Source organism: Hylobates moloch, unplaced genomic scaffold (genome assembly GCF_009828535.3).
Source record: "Hylobates moloch isolate HMO894 unplaced genomic scaffold, HMol_V3 SCAFFOLD_1, whole genome shotgun sequence".
Classification (NCBI taxonomy): domain Eukaryota; kingdom Metazoa; phylum Chordata; class Mammalia; order Primates; family Hylobatidae; genus Hylobates; species Hylobates moloch.
The window spans coordinates 73,593,137-73,608,178 of record NW_026652276.1 but is presented as its reverse complement, the minus strand read 5'-3'; the positions used below and the strand labels follow the sequence as shown (position 1 = coordinate 73,608,178).

General features: G+C 37.8%; 1 protein-coding gene across 1 annotated transcript in view; it reads right to left on the bottom strand.

Annotated features, from left to right (window-relative positions):
• The window catches only part of ABCB11 (ATP binding cassette subfamily B member 11), a 96,619-nt gene that overhangs the window by 9,066 nt on the left and 72,511 nt on the right, over window positions 1-15,042 (bottom strand). The window contains exons 19-23 of the mRNA XM_032753388.2: window positions 12,833-12,937; window positions 12,581-12,742; window positions 4,245-4,448; window positions 3,220-3,461; window positions 472-628 (exon numbers count right to left, since the gene is read on the bottom strand). Of these exons, the coding sequence (XP_032609279.1) occupies window positions 472-628; window positions 3,220-3,461; window positions 4,245-4,448; window positions 12,581-12,742; window positions 12,833-12,937 (870 nt within the window). The remainder of the gene's footprint in view (window positions 1-471; window positions 629-3,219; window positions 3,462-4,244; window positions 4,449-12,580; window positions 12,743-12,832; window positions 12,938-15,042) is intronic.

Sequence of the window (15,042 nt, the reverse complement as noted above, 5' to 3'; positions counted from 1 at the left end):
CCACATACAGCAGGAATTTAGAAGCAAGTGGTATTGTATGGCCATCCCTAATGGCTGTCCTGCACACACACACACGTACAACCTTGCCCCTCATCAATACTTACACATTTTATTTATTTATTTATTTTATTAGACTTTAAGTTCTGGGGTAGATGTGCAGAATGTGCAGGTTTGTTACATAGGTATACACATGTCATGGTGGTTCGCTACACCCATCAACCTATCATCTACATTAGGTATTTCTCCTAATGCTATCCCTCCCCTACCCCCCGCCATCCCCTGACAGGCCCCGGTGTGTGATGTTCCCCATCCTGTGTCCATGTGTTCTCATTGTGCAACTCCCACATGTGGTGTTTGGTTTTCTGTTCTTGTGTTAGTTTGCTGAGAATGATGGTTTCCAGCTTCATCCCTGTCCCTGCAAAGGACATGGACTCATCCTTTTTTATGGCTGCATAGTATTCCAACACTTACCCATTTTTCACCTGCAGTATTGTATACACTGATTGGGGGTTGTCGGTCCAGCAGTTGAAAAAAGCGTGCAGCTGATATTTTAGCTTTTGCATAGCTTGGGGTGTAAGAGAAGGCTCTTCCAAGAGCTGTCGCACTCAGTACAACTGCAGAGATCACCCTGTAACCAGACAGACACACGGGCAGAGAGCAGGGAGGTGTGGTTGGTGTGATGACCTGAAGGCAGAAGTTTGAGGATCTAGCCCTGGTTCTGCTAGGAAAGGACCAAATATCCTTGAGCAAGTCACTTCAGACTTGTCTGGAAATGGAGACGGTGGTGTTTAAGAGACTGGCAGTTTTCAAACTGTGTTCTATGAAAAAGGAGTAAGAAGAGGATTGAACAAGCAGGAAGGGGAGAGCTCAGACCTCCAAACCTTTATTCGACCACAATAGCTTCCTTTAAGAAAATTGTTGGCCGAGGCGGGTGGATCACGAGGTCAGAAGATCGAGACCATCCTGGCTAACACGGTGAAACCCCGTCTCTACTAAAAATACAAAAAATTAGCCAGGCGTGGTGGTGGTCGCCTGTGGTCCCAGCTACTCGGGAGGCTGAGGCAGGAGAATGGCGTGAACCTAGGAGGCAGAGCTTGTAGTGAGCCGAGATCGCGCCACTGCACTCCAGCCCGGGTGACAGAGCAAGACTCTGTCTCAAAAAAAAAAAAAGAAAATTGTTTGAGGGGGGAAAAAAGACTTCTGAAAAAATTTTTTTAAAAGAAAAAGCAGGGTTGAAAGATCACCAGATTGAGTTGATTTTTCTAGAATTCTAACAGTTTTTGAATCTATAATAGGTATATAAAAGATAATGATTGATGATATAAGCATCAATTCTGCACCAGGCATGTATATAATTTTTGCTTCAGAGAGCAAGACAGATGCAATTGCCTGTCTCCTTTTACTTGTCTTAGCCTCTAACTATAGTCAACATGTACTTAATTAACGAAAGAGTGAGTGAATGAATAAATGAATGATAAATATAATGAGAGATAACTTTGTTGCTGTAGAGACTATGATGCGAGTAGTAGCCCCCAAAGCTGTTCATCTGCACTGTCATGCACAGAGGGTCTCTGCCTGGGATGGGGATAGGGATAAGGGATGTGTCTTTGTGTGTCACACTGCTCAGTTCATAAGCAGGAATTGTTTTAGGCCGGAATTGCAAATCTGAACATCTCCGGGAGCCCAGTTTAAAGCCTAAGGGAATGAAAAGCACTTGAAATGAAATGGAAAATCGTGGAAGATGACCTTCCAATTTTTAAAGTGAAGCCAGAAATTGGGAGTTTTCTGTAGTCCCAGTTTTTTGTTGTTGTTGTTTTGTTTTGTTTTGTTTTGTTTTGAGATGGAGTCTCACTCTGTCACCCAAGCTGGAGTGTAGTGGCATGATCTCAGCTCACTGCAGCCTCCGCCTCCTGGGTTCAAGCGATTCTCCTTTCTCCTGCCTCAGCCTCCCAAGTAGCTGGGATTACAGGCACACACCACCATATCCTGCTAATTTTTGTATTTTTTGTAGAGATGAGGCTTCACCATGTTGGCCAGGCTGGTCTCAAACTCCTGACCTCAAGTGATCCACCCGCCTCGGCCTCCCAGGGCACTGAGATTACAGGCATGAGCCACTGCACCCAGCCCGTAGCCCCAGATTTTTACATATTGGCAAAAAATTATTCTAAAACCTTAATATAAACTAAATAAAAATAAGCCAATGGTTTGTGTTTTCTAATTTAGATTAGTAGCTTTAAATATGCAAAGATTTAGAAAAGAGAGACTTTCCTAGCTGGGTGGGTGTAGTGGAGCGGGACAGAAGTGCTGAAAGAGATACCAGGTGAGAAGGCGGGACTCACGGCTAGAGAAGGAAACCCAAGAACCGATTCCTATAGGACCACTTTTCCTAATGCCCTCCAAACGTTTCTCAGACCATCTCCACCCTTACCCCCCTACTCACCCATATACATGTGTACCTCGTTCCCCAGTACCCTGACACCCTTAGGCTTTCACCTCTGGAAATGGGAGAAATTGGACTAAAAGCTAATCTTATTAGAAAAGCAGGCTTTGGCTGTATGAATGGAACATCATTCACCTGTATGGCCCATACTGTCTCTGCCTAGGAGGAACCAGCTGGGAGGAGTCAGCCCTCTTTGCAAGAGAGGAGTTCAAATAAAACAGTTCTCTATGAACCATCTTAGCCAAGGCCTCTGGATTTTCTCAGCATTAACATGTGTGGCAGATTGTTTATAAACAACAATCATATTAATTCACACTATCATGCATCCCTTTGCAACATGGCTTTTTTACTCCTCTCATCAAAAATTGAATTCTATTCTTTTCTATTCCTTAAACCTGGGCTTGATGGTATGACTTTCTTTGGCCAAACAGAAAATTAGAGAGTTTCTTTGTGTGGAGAGACTTGAAAAGTACTTGCACAGTGAGGCTTGCCCTCTTTTGTGGCACTTGGAACTCTGAGGCCATAATACGAAGAAAAGAAGCTCCTCTGCTAGACAGGCCACGTGGAGACAGAAGAATACACAGAAGCCTGACTGAGTCAGCCCAGGTCAGAAGAACCACCCTGATGACCCACAGAATCTTGAGAAATAATTAATCCCAGCTATTGTAAGACACCAAGCTTGGGACGGTTTGTTAAGCAGAAAAAAAGCTAACTGATAGAACCAGGCTATTCCTTCCTTGTGTGTTGATCTTTTCTCACCTTGGCTAGATATTCCTCACCTGAACACGTAGCTGAAATGGAGCCCCTCATTGGGGATTAAGTAACCTCCATATCTGTAGGAAGCCGAATTCGCAATAAACACGATGCACTGGGCAAAGGCAAAGCAGAATCCATAAACGTTGGCTTTCTGAATGGCTGTCTTGAGGGGCTTCTCCAGCTCAGTCTCCAGTGCTTCAATGAACTGCCTCTCCTTTCCAATTCCAGCAACAGTGCGGATGTTACTGAGGGCTTCATTTGTAATCTGAAGATTGAAAAAGAGTCTTAGGAATACAAGGGCAGAAATAACTCTTTTCATGACATTTCAGTGGCTGCCTGTATTAGATGGTGCAAATGGCAGAATGTGGTACAAATCAGAGAATGCGTCATCTGGGAATACAAAGAAGTGGCTGGAGATCAACCCAACTGGACCATGAGACAATTTTTCAGTTAAATTCAAGTTTCCCTTAATTCTTATACTTGAGAAGTGTTTATGCTACCATCCCTCATTTACCCCCCAAGGACAAGATATTAATTAGAACACACTTTAAAATGTGTAGCTAAAACCTAAGTGTTTCCAAAACCTAAACTGCAGCTCATAATTCTAGTTGGGAAAGACACTTGCCCCAAGCCTGGGGGACTCTAAAGTGTGAAGAGAAAAGCCATGTGCCATTAAAACCATCATAGCTCCTCTGTGTGTGGAAAGCATGGCTCAGGGGAACCAGTAAATTGCAAAAGCCTCACGGCCAGAAAACTGAACTATCCACCCCTGCAAGTGAGAGTACACCAAATTGGAATGTGGAATGAATCACTATGCGAGAGGAAATTGAACAGGCAATCCGGTGTTCACCCCACTATTTCTCCACGCCAGCTCATACTCAGAGCCTCGGAGCTTTATTGCCTCAGCCTTTGGGCCAAGCATGCATACAAAGGGTGGTAGAACGTTCTTAAGTGTGCCTGTCAAGTCTCTTCATACTATTCGTTTTTAACAGTTTGTCTGACAGCCACTCAGCCATGAGGAATGGGAAAATTAGATCTGCAAGATTACCTGTCCCACCATCTCCAGGGCCTGCTTATCTCGAGAGGCAAATCCTGTCAACATCCTGGTCTGTGTGGCTCCTGATAAAGCCAAGAAGGGGAAGAAGCACAAGATGACCAGGCTTAGCTTCCAGCTAAAGGAGAAGGCAATGATCATGGCCACAGTGACGTTAGTGAAGGAATTGACCATCATCCCGATCTGAGAGCCGGTAGCCTGCAAACCAAAAAGCAATCAACCCATCTCAGACACACGGTCTCTTTTACCAACTACCATTACACAAAAAGGTCAGATCTTTTATAAAGTTGTGATGAAATATACATAACAATATATATCATTTTAACCATTCTTAAGTGTACAATTCAGTGGCATTTCACAATGTTGTGTAACCATCACATATGTACACCTAAAGCTTTTAAATCATGCCCAACAAAAACTCTATATCCATTAAACGATAACTTCCCTTTCTTCTCTCTCCCCCAAGCTCTTGGTGACTTCTATTCTCTCTCTGTCTGTATAAATTTGCCTACCCTAGGCATCTCTAGAAGTAGAATCATACAATATTTTTCCTTCTGTGTCTGGCTTATTTTGCTAAGCATAATGTTTTCAAGCTTCAGGCATGTTGTAGCAGGTATAAAAATTTCATTCCTTTTTATTTTTATTTTTTGTTTATTTTATTTTATTTTGAGACAAGGTCTCACTCTGTCACCCAGGCTGGAGGGCAGTGGCATAATTATGGCTCACCATAGCCTTGACCTCCTGGGCTCAAGCAGCTCTCCTGCCCCAGCATGCTAAGTAGCTGGGACCACAGATGCATGCCACTACACCTGCTAATTTTTTAGTCTTAGTAGAAATGAGGTCTCACTATGTTGCCCAGGCTGGTCTTAAACTCCTAAGCTCAAGTGATCCTCCCACCTTGGCCTCCCATAGTGCTGGGATTGCAGGCATGAGCCATCACACCTAGCTTCATTCCCTTTTAAAACTGAATATTCCATTGTATGTATATATCACATTTTGTTTATCCATTCATCCGTTGACGGACACTGGGGTTATTTCCAACTTTTGGCTATTGTGAATAATGCTGCTATGAACACTGGTGTATAAGCACCTTTCAAGTCCCTGCTTTCAATTCTTTTGGATATAGACCTAAGAGTGGAATTGCTGGGTCATATGGTAGTTCTCTGTTCAAAAAGTTAAGTTCTTTTAAATGATTAAGTTCTTTTAAATGATGAGCTGAATTAATTAAAAGGTTCTTTATTCACAGCTTATCCAAAGTTCATTTATTGACTAATCTCATTTTAAGAGTGTCAGTGCCAGAGCAGTCTGTCTGAGATTAATGCAGCCCTAAATATGGGCTACACATGTGTCAAGTACTGCTGCATTAGGTTTGTTTGAAGATATCCAGCCATTGGGCTTGAGAATATTACTGATTCAATGAAGATTAACGCTTGCTCTATAATTATATTTTTGAAGTTGATACAAGACTATTATAAGATACCACTTTGATTCTCATTGAAATTAGCCTGCTCATTGGTACAAAGTTACATGCTGCTGTAATACACAGCTATTTAGTCAATGCAGATGGACAAAATGGATTCAGTCCCAATATAGATGGAGAATGGACCACTGTGGTAATTATATCTTTACTAATCAGAGTATCCAATGGTTCCAAATCTTCGTTTCAGTTGCAGCTAGGTAGGTATGATCAAAGCTTGGTACACTCTGTAGAAAATACTTGGGTGAGGACAATTACATCACTTCTTTTTAAAATTGTAGAAACGCATTATTATTTAAGACAAAAAAATGTAAAACAACAAAAGGTAAGCTGTTAGTAACCATTAGATGCTAAGGCAGTGTTATTCAGGAATAATTTGCATCTTTATACTGAATCGAAGACACAAATGGAATATAAAATTGTGTCCCAAAGCATTCCCATGTGTTAGTGGTAACTTCCTTGGAGACTAACAGGCTAAATCAAGAATTTCTCATTTGTACACCCATGTTCAGAGCAGCATTATTGACAATAGCCAAACAACCTGAATGTCCACAGACAGATGAATGAATAAAGAAAACATGATATATCCATAAAACAAAAATGTAGCTCTGACACATACTATAGCATAGAGAAACTTCAAAAACATCATGTTATGTGAAATAAGCCAGACATAAAAGGATAAATTCATATGATTCCACTTAGATGAGGTACATAGAGTAGTCAGATTCACAGACACGGAAAGTAGAACGGTGGTTGCTGGCGCTGAGGTGAGGGAGAGCAGGACGGGGAGTTACTGTTTCAAGGGTATAGAATCTCTGTTTGGAATGGTAAAACATTTCTAGAGATGAATAGTGGTGATGGTTACATAACAATGTAAATGTACTTAATGCCATTCAGCTGTACACTTAAAGATGGTTAAAGTAGTAAATTTGATGTTACAAATATTTTACCACAATTTTTTTTTTAAAAGAATTTTTGGTTGGCAAGGACTGTCAGGCATTACAGAGTACTTGAAAAGCAACTTTGCAGTTCTTTGGGATGTCCTTATTTTGTTTCCTTTTACATTTTATTCAATTGGTATTTTTTAAAAAATTGAAAATAATACAGCCTAAGACACAAAACATAGATATATATTTAACAATATATACATACATTTAAAATTTTTCTTTACAAAAAGGGCTCATACTCTACATATTACTTTGTACTTTGACTTTTTTTCACTTATCAATGTTACATAACTATCCTTCCAGATCAATATATAGGAACACTTTAAAAAATAGCTGTGTAATATTCCTTACTATAAATGTGTCATAATTGATTCAACTCTTTTCCTGTTGATGGATATTTGGGTAGTTTCCAGGGAATTTTATTAATTTTTTGGTTAATGTAAAAAATGATAAATAACCTTGAACACACATTCTTACACAATAGGAGGGAATTCACTCATGAGAATTCTGTTCAAAGAGTATATAATTTAAAAAAAAAGAGAATTTCTGGTTGGCAAGGACTGTCAGGCATTACAGAATACTTGAAAAGCAACTCTAGTATTTGGAGGGATATCATTATTTACTATTACTCTCCAAAACATTTGCTTACTATTATTTACTATTACTCTCCAAAAAACATTGAAAAACTTTGTACATTGTAGGATAGTGTCAGTTATTCCCCATCTTCATGAATATCATTTATGATGGTTTTAGGAACACTACATATAATATGGTTATATTAGGGATATTAATATTTATTACAAATGTTTTTCTAGTTTATCATTTGTTTATATAAAAGTTTTGAATTTATGAAGTCCAACATGTCTACTTTGTAGTTTCGAGTTTTTGTCTTGCTTGAGAGAATCACCTCTACTACCACTCTTACTTCTCAATGAGCTCTAGCTAATATAATAAGAAAATAAAATGAGTATAAACATAAAAAAAGAAAAGAAGAGACAAAATGATCTTTTTTGCATTTCTTGCTTTGCAGATATTGTGATTTTTACTAATTGAAGGTTCGTGGCAACCATGTATATGCAGAGCAATTCCATTGGTGCCATTTTTCCAACGGTATGTGTTCACTTTATGTTTCTGCCTCTCATTTTGGTAATTCTCACAATATTCAAACTTTTTCATTATTATATCTGTTATGGTGATCTGTGATCAGTGATCTTTGGCATTATTATTGTCATCGTTTTAGAGCACCATGAACCACGCCAATATAAGACTGAAAACTTATTCAATAAATGTGTTTGTTCTGACTGCTCCACTGACTGGCCATTCTCTGTCTCTTTCTATCCTCAGACTTCCCTATTACCTGAGACACAATAATATTGAAATTAGGCCAATTAATAACGCTACTTTGGCCTCTAAGTGTTCAAGTGAAATAAAGAGTCACACATTTCTCACTTTAAATCAAAAGCTAGAAATGACTAAGCTCAGTGAGGAAGGTGTGTCGAAGGCTGAGATAGGCTAAAAGGCCTCATGCGCTAAACAGGTAGTCAAGCTGTGAATGCAGAAAAAAAAGTTCTTGAAGGAAATTAAAAGTGCTATTTTAGTGAACACACAAATAATAAGAAAGTGAAGTGAACCAGCTTTATTGATGATATGAAGAAAGTTTGAGTGGTCTGGAGACAAGATCAAACCCGCTACAACATTGCCTTAAGCCAAACCTAATTCAGAACAAGGCCCTAACTCTCTTCAATTCTAGTAAGGCTGAGAGAAGTGAGGGACCTTCGGGAGAAAAGTTGGTTCATGAGGTTTAAGGAAAAAAGCGTCTCTACAATGTAAAAGTGCAAGGTGAAGCAGCAGTGCTAACGTAGAAGCTGCCACAAGTTCTCCAGAAGATCTAGCTAAGGTCATTGATGAAGGTGGCTACACCAAATAACAGATTTTCCATGTTGACAAAACAGCTTTCTATTGGAGGAAGATGCCATCTAGGACTTTCATATCTAGAGAGGAGAAGTCAATGCCTGACTTCAAACTTATGAAAAACAGGCTGACTCTCTTGTTAGGGGTTAATGCAGCTGATGACTTTGAGTTGAAGCTCACCATTCCAAAAATTCTAGGCCCCTAAGAGGTACGCTAAATCTCCTCTGCCTATGGTCTATAAATAGAATAACAAAGGCTGGATGACAGCACATCTGTTGAAAACACAGTTTTTTGAATATTTTAAGCCACTGTTGACACCTACTGTTCAGGAAAAAATACAGCTTTCAAAAATATTAGTGCTCATTGACAATGCACCTAGTCACCCAAGTGCTCTGACGGAGATGTACAAGGAGATGAATGTTGTTGTGCCTGTTAACCCAACATGAATTCTGCTGCCCATGGGTCAGGGAGTAATTTTCACTTTGAAGTCTTTTTATTTAAGAAGTAACATTTTACAAGGCTGCGTCTGCCATAGTTATTCCTCTGAAGGAACTGGGCAAAGTAAACTGAAAACCTTCTGGAAAGGATTCACCATTCTAGATGCCATTAAGAACATGTACCCTAGAACTTAAAGTGTGTGTGTGTATATATATATATATATATATGAACATTTGTGATTCATGGGAGGAGGTCAGAATATCCACATAAATAGGTGCTTGAAAGAAGTTGATTCCAACCCTCACAGATGACTTTGAGGGTTCAAGACTTCAGAGGGAGTAACTGCAGATGTCATGAAAATAGCAAGATAACTAGAATTAGAAGTGGAGTCTGAAGATGTGCTGCATTAAATTGCTGCAATCTCATGATAAAACTTGAATGGATAAGCAGTTGCTTCTTATGGATAAGCAAAGTGGTTTCTTGAGATGAAATCCACTCCTGGTGAAAATGCTATGAACATTGTTGAAATGATTATAAAGGAGTTAGAATATTACATAAACTTAGTTGATAAAGTAGCAGCAGGGTTTAAGAGAACTCAATCCAATTTTGAAAGACATTCTACTGTGGGTAAAATACTATCAATCAGCATTACATGCTACAAATAAATCTTTCATGAAAGGAAGAGTCAATTGATGAGGGAAACTTCACAGTTGTCTTATAAGATATTGCCACTCTAACCTTCAGCAACCATCACTGTGATTCAGTCAGTTGCTATTAATAAATTAAGATATGTACATTGTTTATTTTTAGACGTAATGCTATTGCACAATTAGTAGAATATAGTGTAAACACAACTTTTATATGCATTAGGAAGCCAAAAAATTAGTGTGACATGCTTTATTGCAATATTCTCTTTATTGTGGTGGTCTGAAACCAAACCTGTAATATCTCAGAACTATAACTGGTATTTTATTATATATCTAGAAAACCCAGTAGACTATATTAAATTTCTAAAATTATAACTTATAAGAGAGCTTGGAAAGTCCTTAAGATAAGTATACAAAAACTAATAGCTTTCATCTCAACTCATTTATGGATGTAATTGAGAAAAACATCTCATTGGAAATAGTGGAAAAAATACATGAGAAAAAGTGAGCAAGACAGTGGGACATATTAATATAACTATGAATCTTGCTAAAAACTAGAGTCTTGTTTGCATGTCTCTCAGGAAAATTTAGTATCCCCACAATAGCAATCCTACTGTGTATGTATGTGTGTATATGAATTTGACCAGAATAAAAATAAATTTTTAGAAGAAATTAAAATGAGTGTAAAGTACATTAAAATAATTAACATCCAGAAATAGATAAGAGAATTTTGAAAAGGAAAACTTAGTGTGCAGGGATTTGCCTTACCAGATACTAAAATGTATCAAGTTATAAGAATTAAAACAAAGGGTGCAAAGAAAATAGAATTAATAAGACATACTATTTGATAGCACAATAGAATGACTATAGTAAATAATTTAATTGTACATTTAAAAATAACTAAGAGTGTAATTGGATTGTTTGTAACACAAAGGATAAGTGCTTGAGGAAATGGATACCCCATTCTTCATAATGCACTTACTTCACATTGCATGCTTGTACCAAAACCTCTCATGTACCCCATAAATATATACACCTACTTGGTATCTATCTATAAAAATTTAAAAAATTATGAATTAAAACAATAAGGTTTTAAATAGAATAAGTCAAATTGTTCAATTCAGACTAGAGAATCTCCAAAGTTAGTTCTAAGTATATATGGGAAGTTAATATTCACAATCGGAGGAAACATTTCAAACCAGTAGAAAATGTAATCTATATTAAAAATATATTTTTGAAATATTTTCTATCCAGCTTCAAGAAAACAAAGCCAAATCTACCTCACACTAATCTTAAGATAAGTTTGACCTGGGCTAGCAATCTTGTTTTTTAAAAAACAACAAAAGTATTAGAAAAATTCTGAGAAAATCCTCTTTCTAAAAAGATGAGTGTTTGTAAGATAATTAGATGTTACTCTCTGAATTCTAGTGATAGTAAATCACCTTCAAAAGCTCCTTGCAGATTGAAGGACACAAAAATAGAATAGATAAGATTATGACTTATGTATTTAGCCTAAATTCAAGAGTAAGGGGAGTAGACTACAGTACTTCAGTGATGAGAGTGAAATTGGAACAAACTTTCTTTAAGCAGTTATGCAATGCATATCAAAATCTTCCAAAATGATTATACACTGATTCAGTGATTACATTTTGAGAACTAAGAATATACTCAAGGATGTGGGAAGCTCGATATAAAATGATATAAATTGCTTATAAGGAGGAAAAAAACCTAGGGGAAAAACGTAACTAGAGAATCCTTTAAGACATGACAGTAGATGAGAATGAAGTATTGTGCACTCATTAAAAATCTATTGTAGAAGAATACATAATTATGAAAATATATTCACCTTAGATTATTTCAGGGGAAAAAAGAAAGACTGCAACACATATGTAGAGTGTAACCCTAAGTCTATGGGAAACACATGTGCTTACAGAAAAAGCCTAGATGAATTGAAAGTGACCTATTTACAGGGATTTCCCGGTGAGTAAAAGGATTCCATGATCCGTTGAAATTCTGCCATATCATTTTTGGCATTTTTGGTTAAACTGTCTAGGAGTTGAGACGTGCTACAGTACAGCACTATCAGTCCAGTGAGTTTTTTTCTTCCAAGGGTCTCACAGATCATAGTTCAGTTTTAAAATTGTATGTAAAATTTTTTTCCTTTGGTTTTGTTTTTTAAAGAGTTTATTAACATATTATTTCTTTTTTTTTAAAATAATTTTAAGTTAGGGTTTTTTTTTAAATTTTCACAGAAAGTGGGTAGAGATGTTGGAAGGGAAATTTGGCTCTCCTCACTTCAATCCAAACACCAGGTTTTATAAAAGTCTAGCCTCATCATGTGCGTAAGCCCCTCGAACAAGGCTGTAGGTTTTGGGGTTTACACACCACAGCTCTGTCTACCTTAATCAGAAAGTCAGCCCTTCGACGCCTTCAAGATTCTAGATAAAAATCGTTTATTACTTTCCCCCAGTTTCTTTCCCCCTGGGCTCCTCCAGAGGCTGCCCAGGACAGCTTCTCTGTTCACAAGGCTAAACCACACTCTGGGGTCCTGTGTGAGTAAGGAGACTTCCTTGCCCTCTTCACCCACCCTCTGGGGGGCGGTATTGAATCTTGTTGAAGCTGAGCCTCTGGGCCTGAAAACAGACTCAGAAATGAGTCTCAGCAAAGTTAGACTCAGAGGAAATCCAAAACCCTGACAGATTTTGGTGCATGCCATATACTGATTCTGGGCACTGCCTGGGAGACACCGTGCTTTAGCTGCTGTTTGTCAGTGTTAGAAGCAGTGGCTTTAGGATATCCCAATCCCACTGGTCCCTATTCCATAGAAAACATGCAGGTGATTGTCAGGATGCTCTAACGAAAGAATGCCAATGCAGTTAATACACTTCTATTTCCCCTCCCATAGCTCACCCCTTGAACTTGGGAAGCATCTGTAGCAAGTCTTGTTGTCAATGCTCCAGGGCTATTTCTGAGGTCATCAAACCAGGCAATGTCTTGTCCCAGCATCGCCCTGAAACCAAATTTACGTAGCCTTTTTGTTAGGAGCTCCCCGGATTTAGCAAAGGCATATCCCTAAAACATGAAGAAGGAGATTTTAGAGACATTTTAATGAGAAAAAAGGAAAAATAACTAAATCACTTACTGAAAAATAACATTTCTTACCTGTAGAAATTGGGTGAAAAGAGATACGCAGCCCATTGCTACAAAAAGTAGGCACACACCATTGATCTGTGACCTTTGTTCCTCTTTATCAGGAAGTGAAAAAGTCTTGGAAAGATAGTAAGCAAGGAAGTAACTTTGTTATTATAAATAGAAAAATAAACCTATTTACATGTTTAAAATGAATTTTTCTTACCATGTCATTATATATCTGTCCAAAGTCATAAAATATACAACACCAAGAGTGAACCCTAATGTAAGCTGTGGATCTGTGATAATGATGTGTCAATGTATGTTCATTAACTGTAGCAAATGTATCATTCTGGTGGGAGATGTTGATAATGGGGGAGGTTATGCATGTAGGGGGGTAGGGGGTATATGGGAAATCTCTGCACCTTCCTCTAATTTTGCTGTAAACCTAAAAGTGCTCTAAAAAATAAAGTCTTTTAAATAATGGTTCCACTTTAAACATGCTAGTAATTAAACGAAAGTTAGCTATGAATATGATGACAATGTACTACAGTCCTCTGTGGGGCGGAAAACCTGGTGAATGAAAACCAATGGTGATGACTTACAGAATTTTTGTCTTGTTATTTTATTTTGCCTTTTTAGGCAATTGTGTTGGTTTTTCATCGACGCAGATGAAAAGGATGATGAAATGACTTAAATCATTTAAGCAATAAAGCTGAGAAAGAAGGAAGAAAGGAAGGAAGGAAAGGAAGGAGGGAAAGAAGAAGGAAGAGAGGAAGGAAGGGAAGAAGGAAGAAAGGAAGCAAAGAGGGAGGGAAGGAGAGAGGCAGTCATGAAGGAAAAAGGGAAGGAAGGGAGGGAGGAAGGGAGGGAATCGAGATCTGGAAATGTTGTCTGGGACAAAACTCAAAGTTGTATTAATATTTTGACCTATATCTTTCTCTATTACTAAATGAAAGAAAATAAGACTTTCACTCAGGTAATGTGCCGGTTAATTAGTTTTATAGAATATACAGCATTAAAAAAGAAATTATCAAAGCATTGACTGGAATTGCCTTAGGAGAGAAAAAAATGTCATTCATCTGATATTGAGGTTGTTGCCTCTAACTCACCAGAAGCTGAAACATTCCCCCACCCCCTAAAAAACTATGGCCATTGTGAGTGGGAGTTTTTTGTGTATAATGCTTAGTAAACTACACTCAAACATATTCTGAATTTACAGACATTTGTTCAAGTAACTGAGGATCTTGTTGCAATAAGAAAAATGAAAGAACATACTCCAATGACATTGCCTTGTGGTGAAATGGATTTTGTGCATAACAGAACCTTTGAAATTTAGGCCAGGTGAGGGAACTGGGAAGGTCAGAAGAAGTATGCATTAGAGAGCTATACAATACATCTTTATTCATTTTCCTGAATTAATTTGAGTCATTAAAACAGTGTCAACAAACAGTAGTTCAAAGGAAACCATTTATTCAAAAATATTTACTAAGTACCTACTATTTGCCAAATAAATCTCCTTGGAAACAATATGTACTACTCCATTAACAAATCCTTTTTTTGTAAAGCAAGAGTAACCCGTTCAAATTATGGCAAATTGCAAAGTGAGTAGGAGGGGTTCTAAATTAATGAGATTTTACTGTTTGTAGGATGAAGTTTCTAGGGCCGTCATGGTGCTCAATACTGGTAAAAGTGGGTTTGGAAAGTAGCACAGTAATTCTTCCCAGCATAGCATAACTCATAAGTTTACAGAGTCTAAAAATTCAAAAATTTAAAGATAAATATTTTAAAAATTACTGTGCAAATACCCTGAAACCCCAAACTGTGATGACACAATTCCCATTCCTCAGGGTCACCTTTTATAACGATGGTCTATAGAACCACAGATTTTCCCATTTAACTCTTATACATGGAAAATAAAGCCCCAAACATCAAGTTGTTTGTTCAAGTTCATTAAGCTAGTGGTTATTACTAGATAAGAAAATGCCTGTTTTTTGGCTTCCGGTGCGGTGGTTTTCTTCTGGGTATGCTCTTTTAGCTTTTCGTATTACTTACCTTCTCAGTGTTAAAAAACAAAAGAGCATTTAGCTAATGTTAAAATTCACACAACTGTCCAATTCAAGATCGGGCATCTCTCTATCCATAATCTTTTTTCATAAAATTCTGCTCCACGAGTTCTTTGTATATTCTTACTGTTGAAATGCAACTCCAAGGGCTATCCATCCATAGATTCCTCTGTTCCT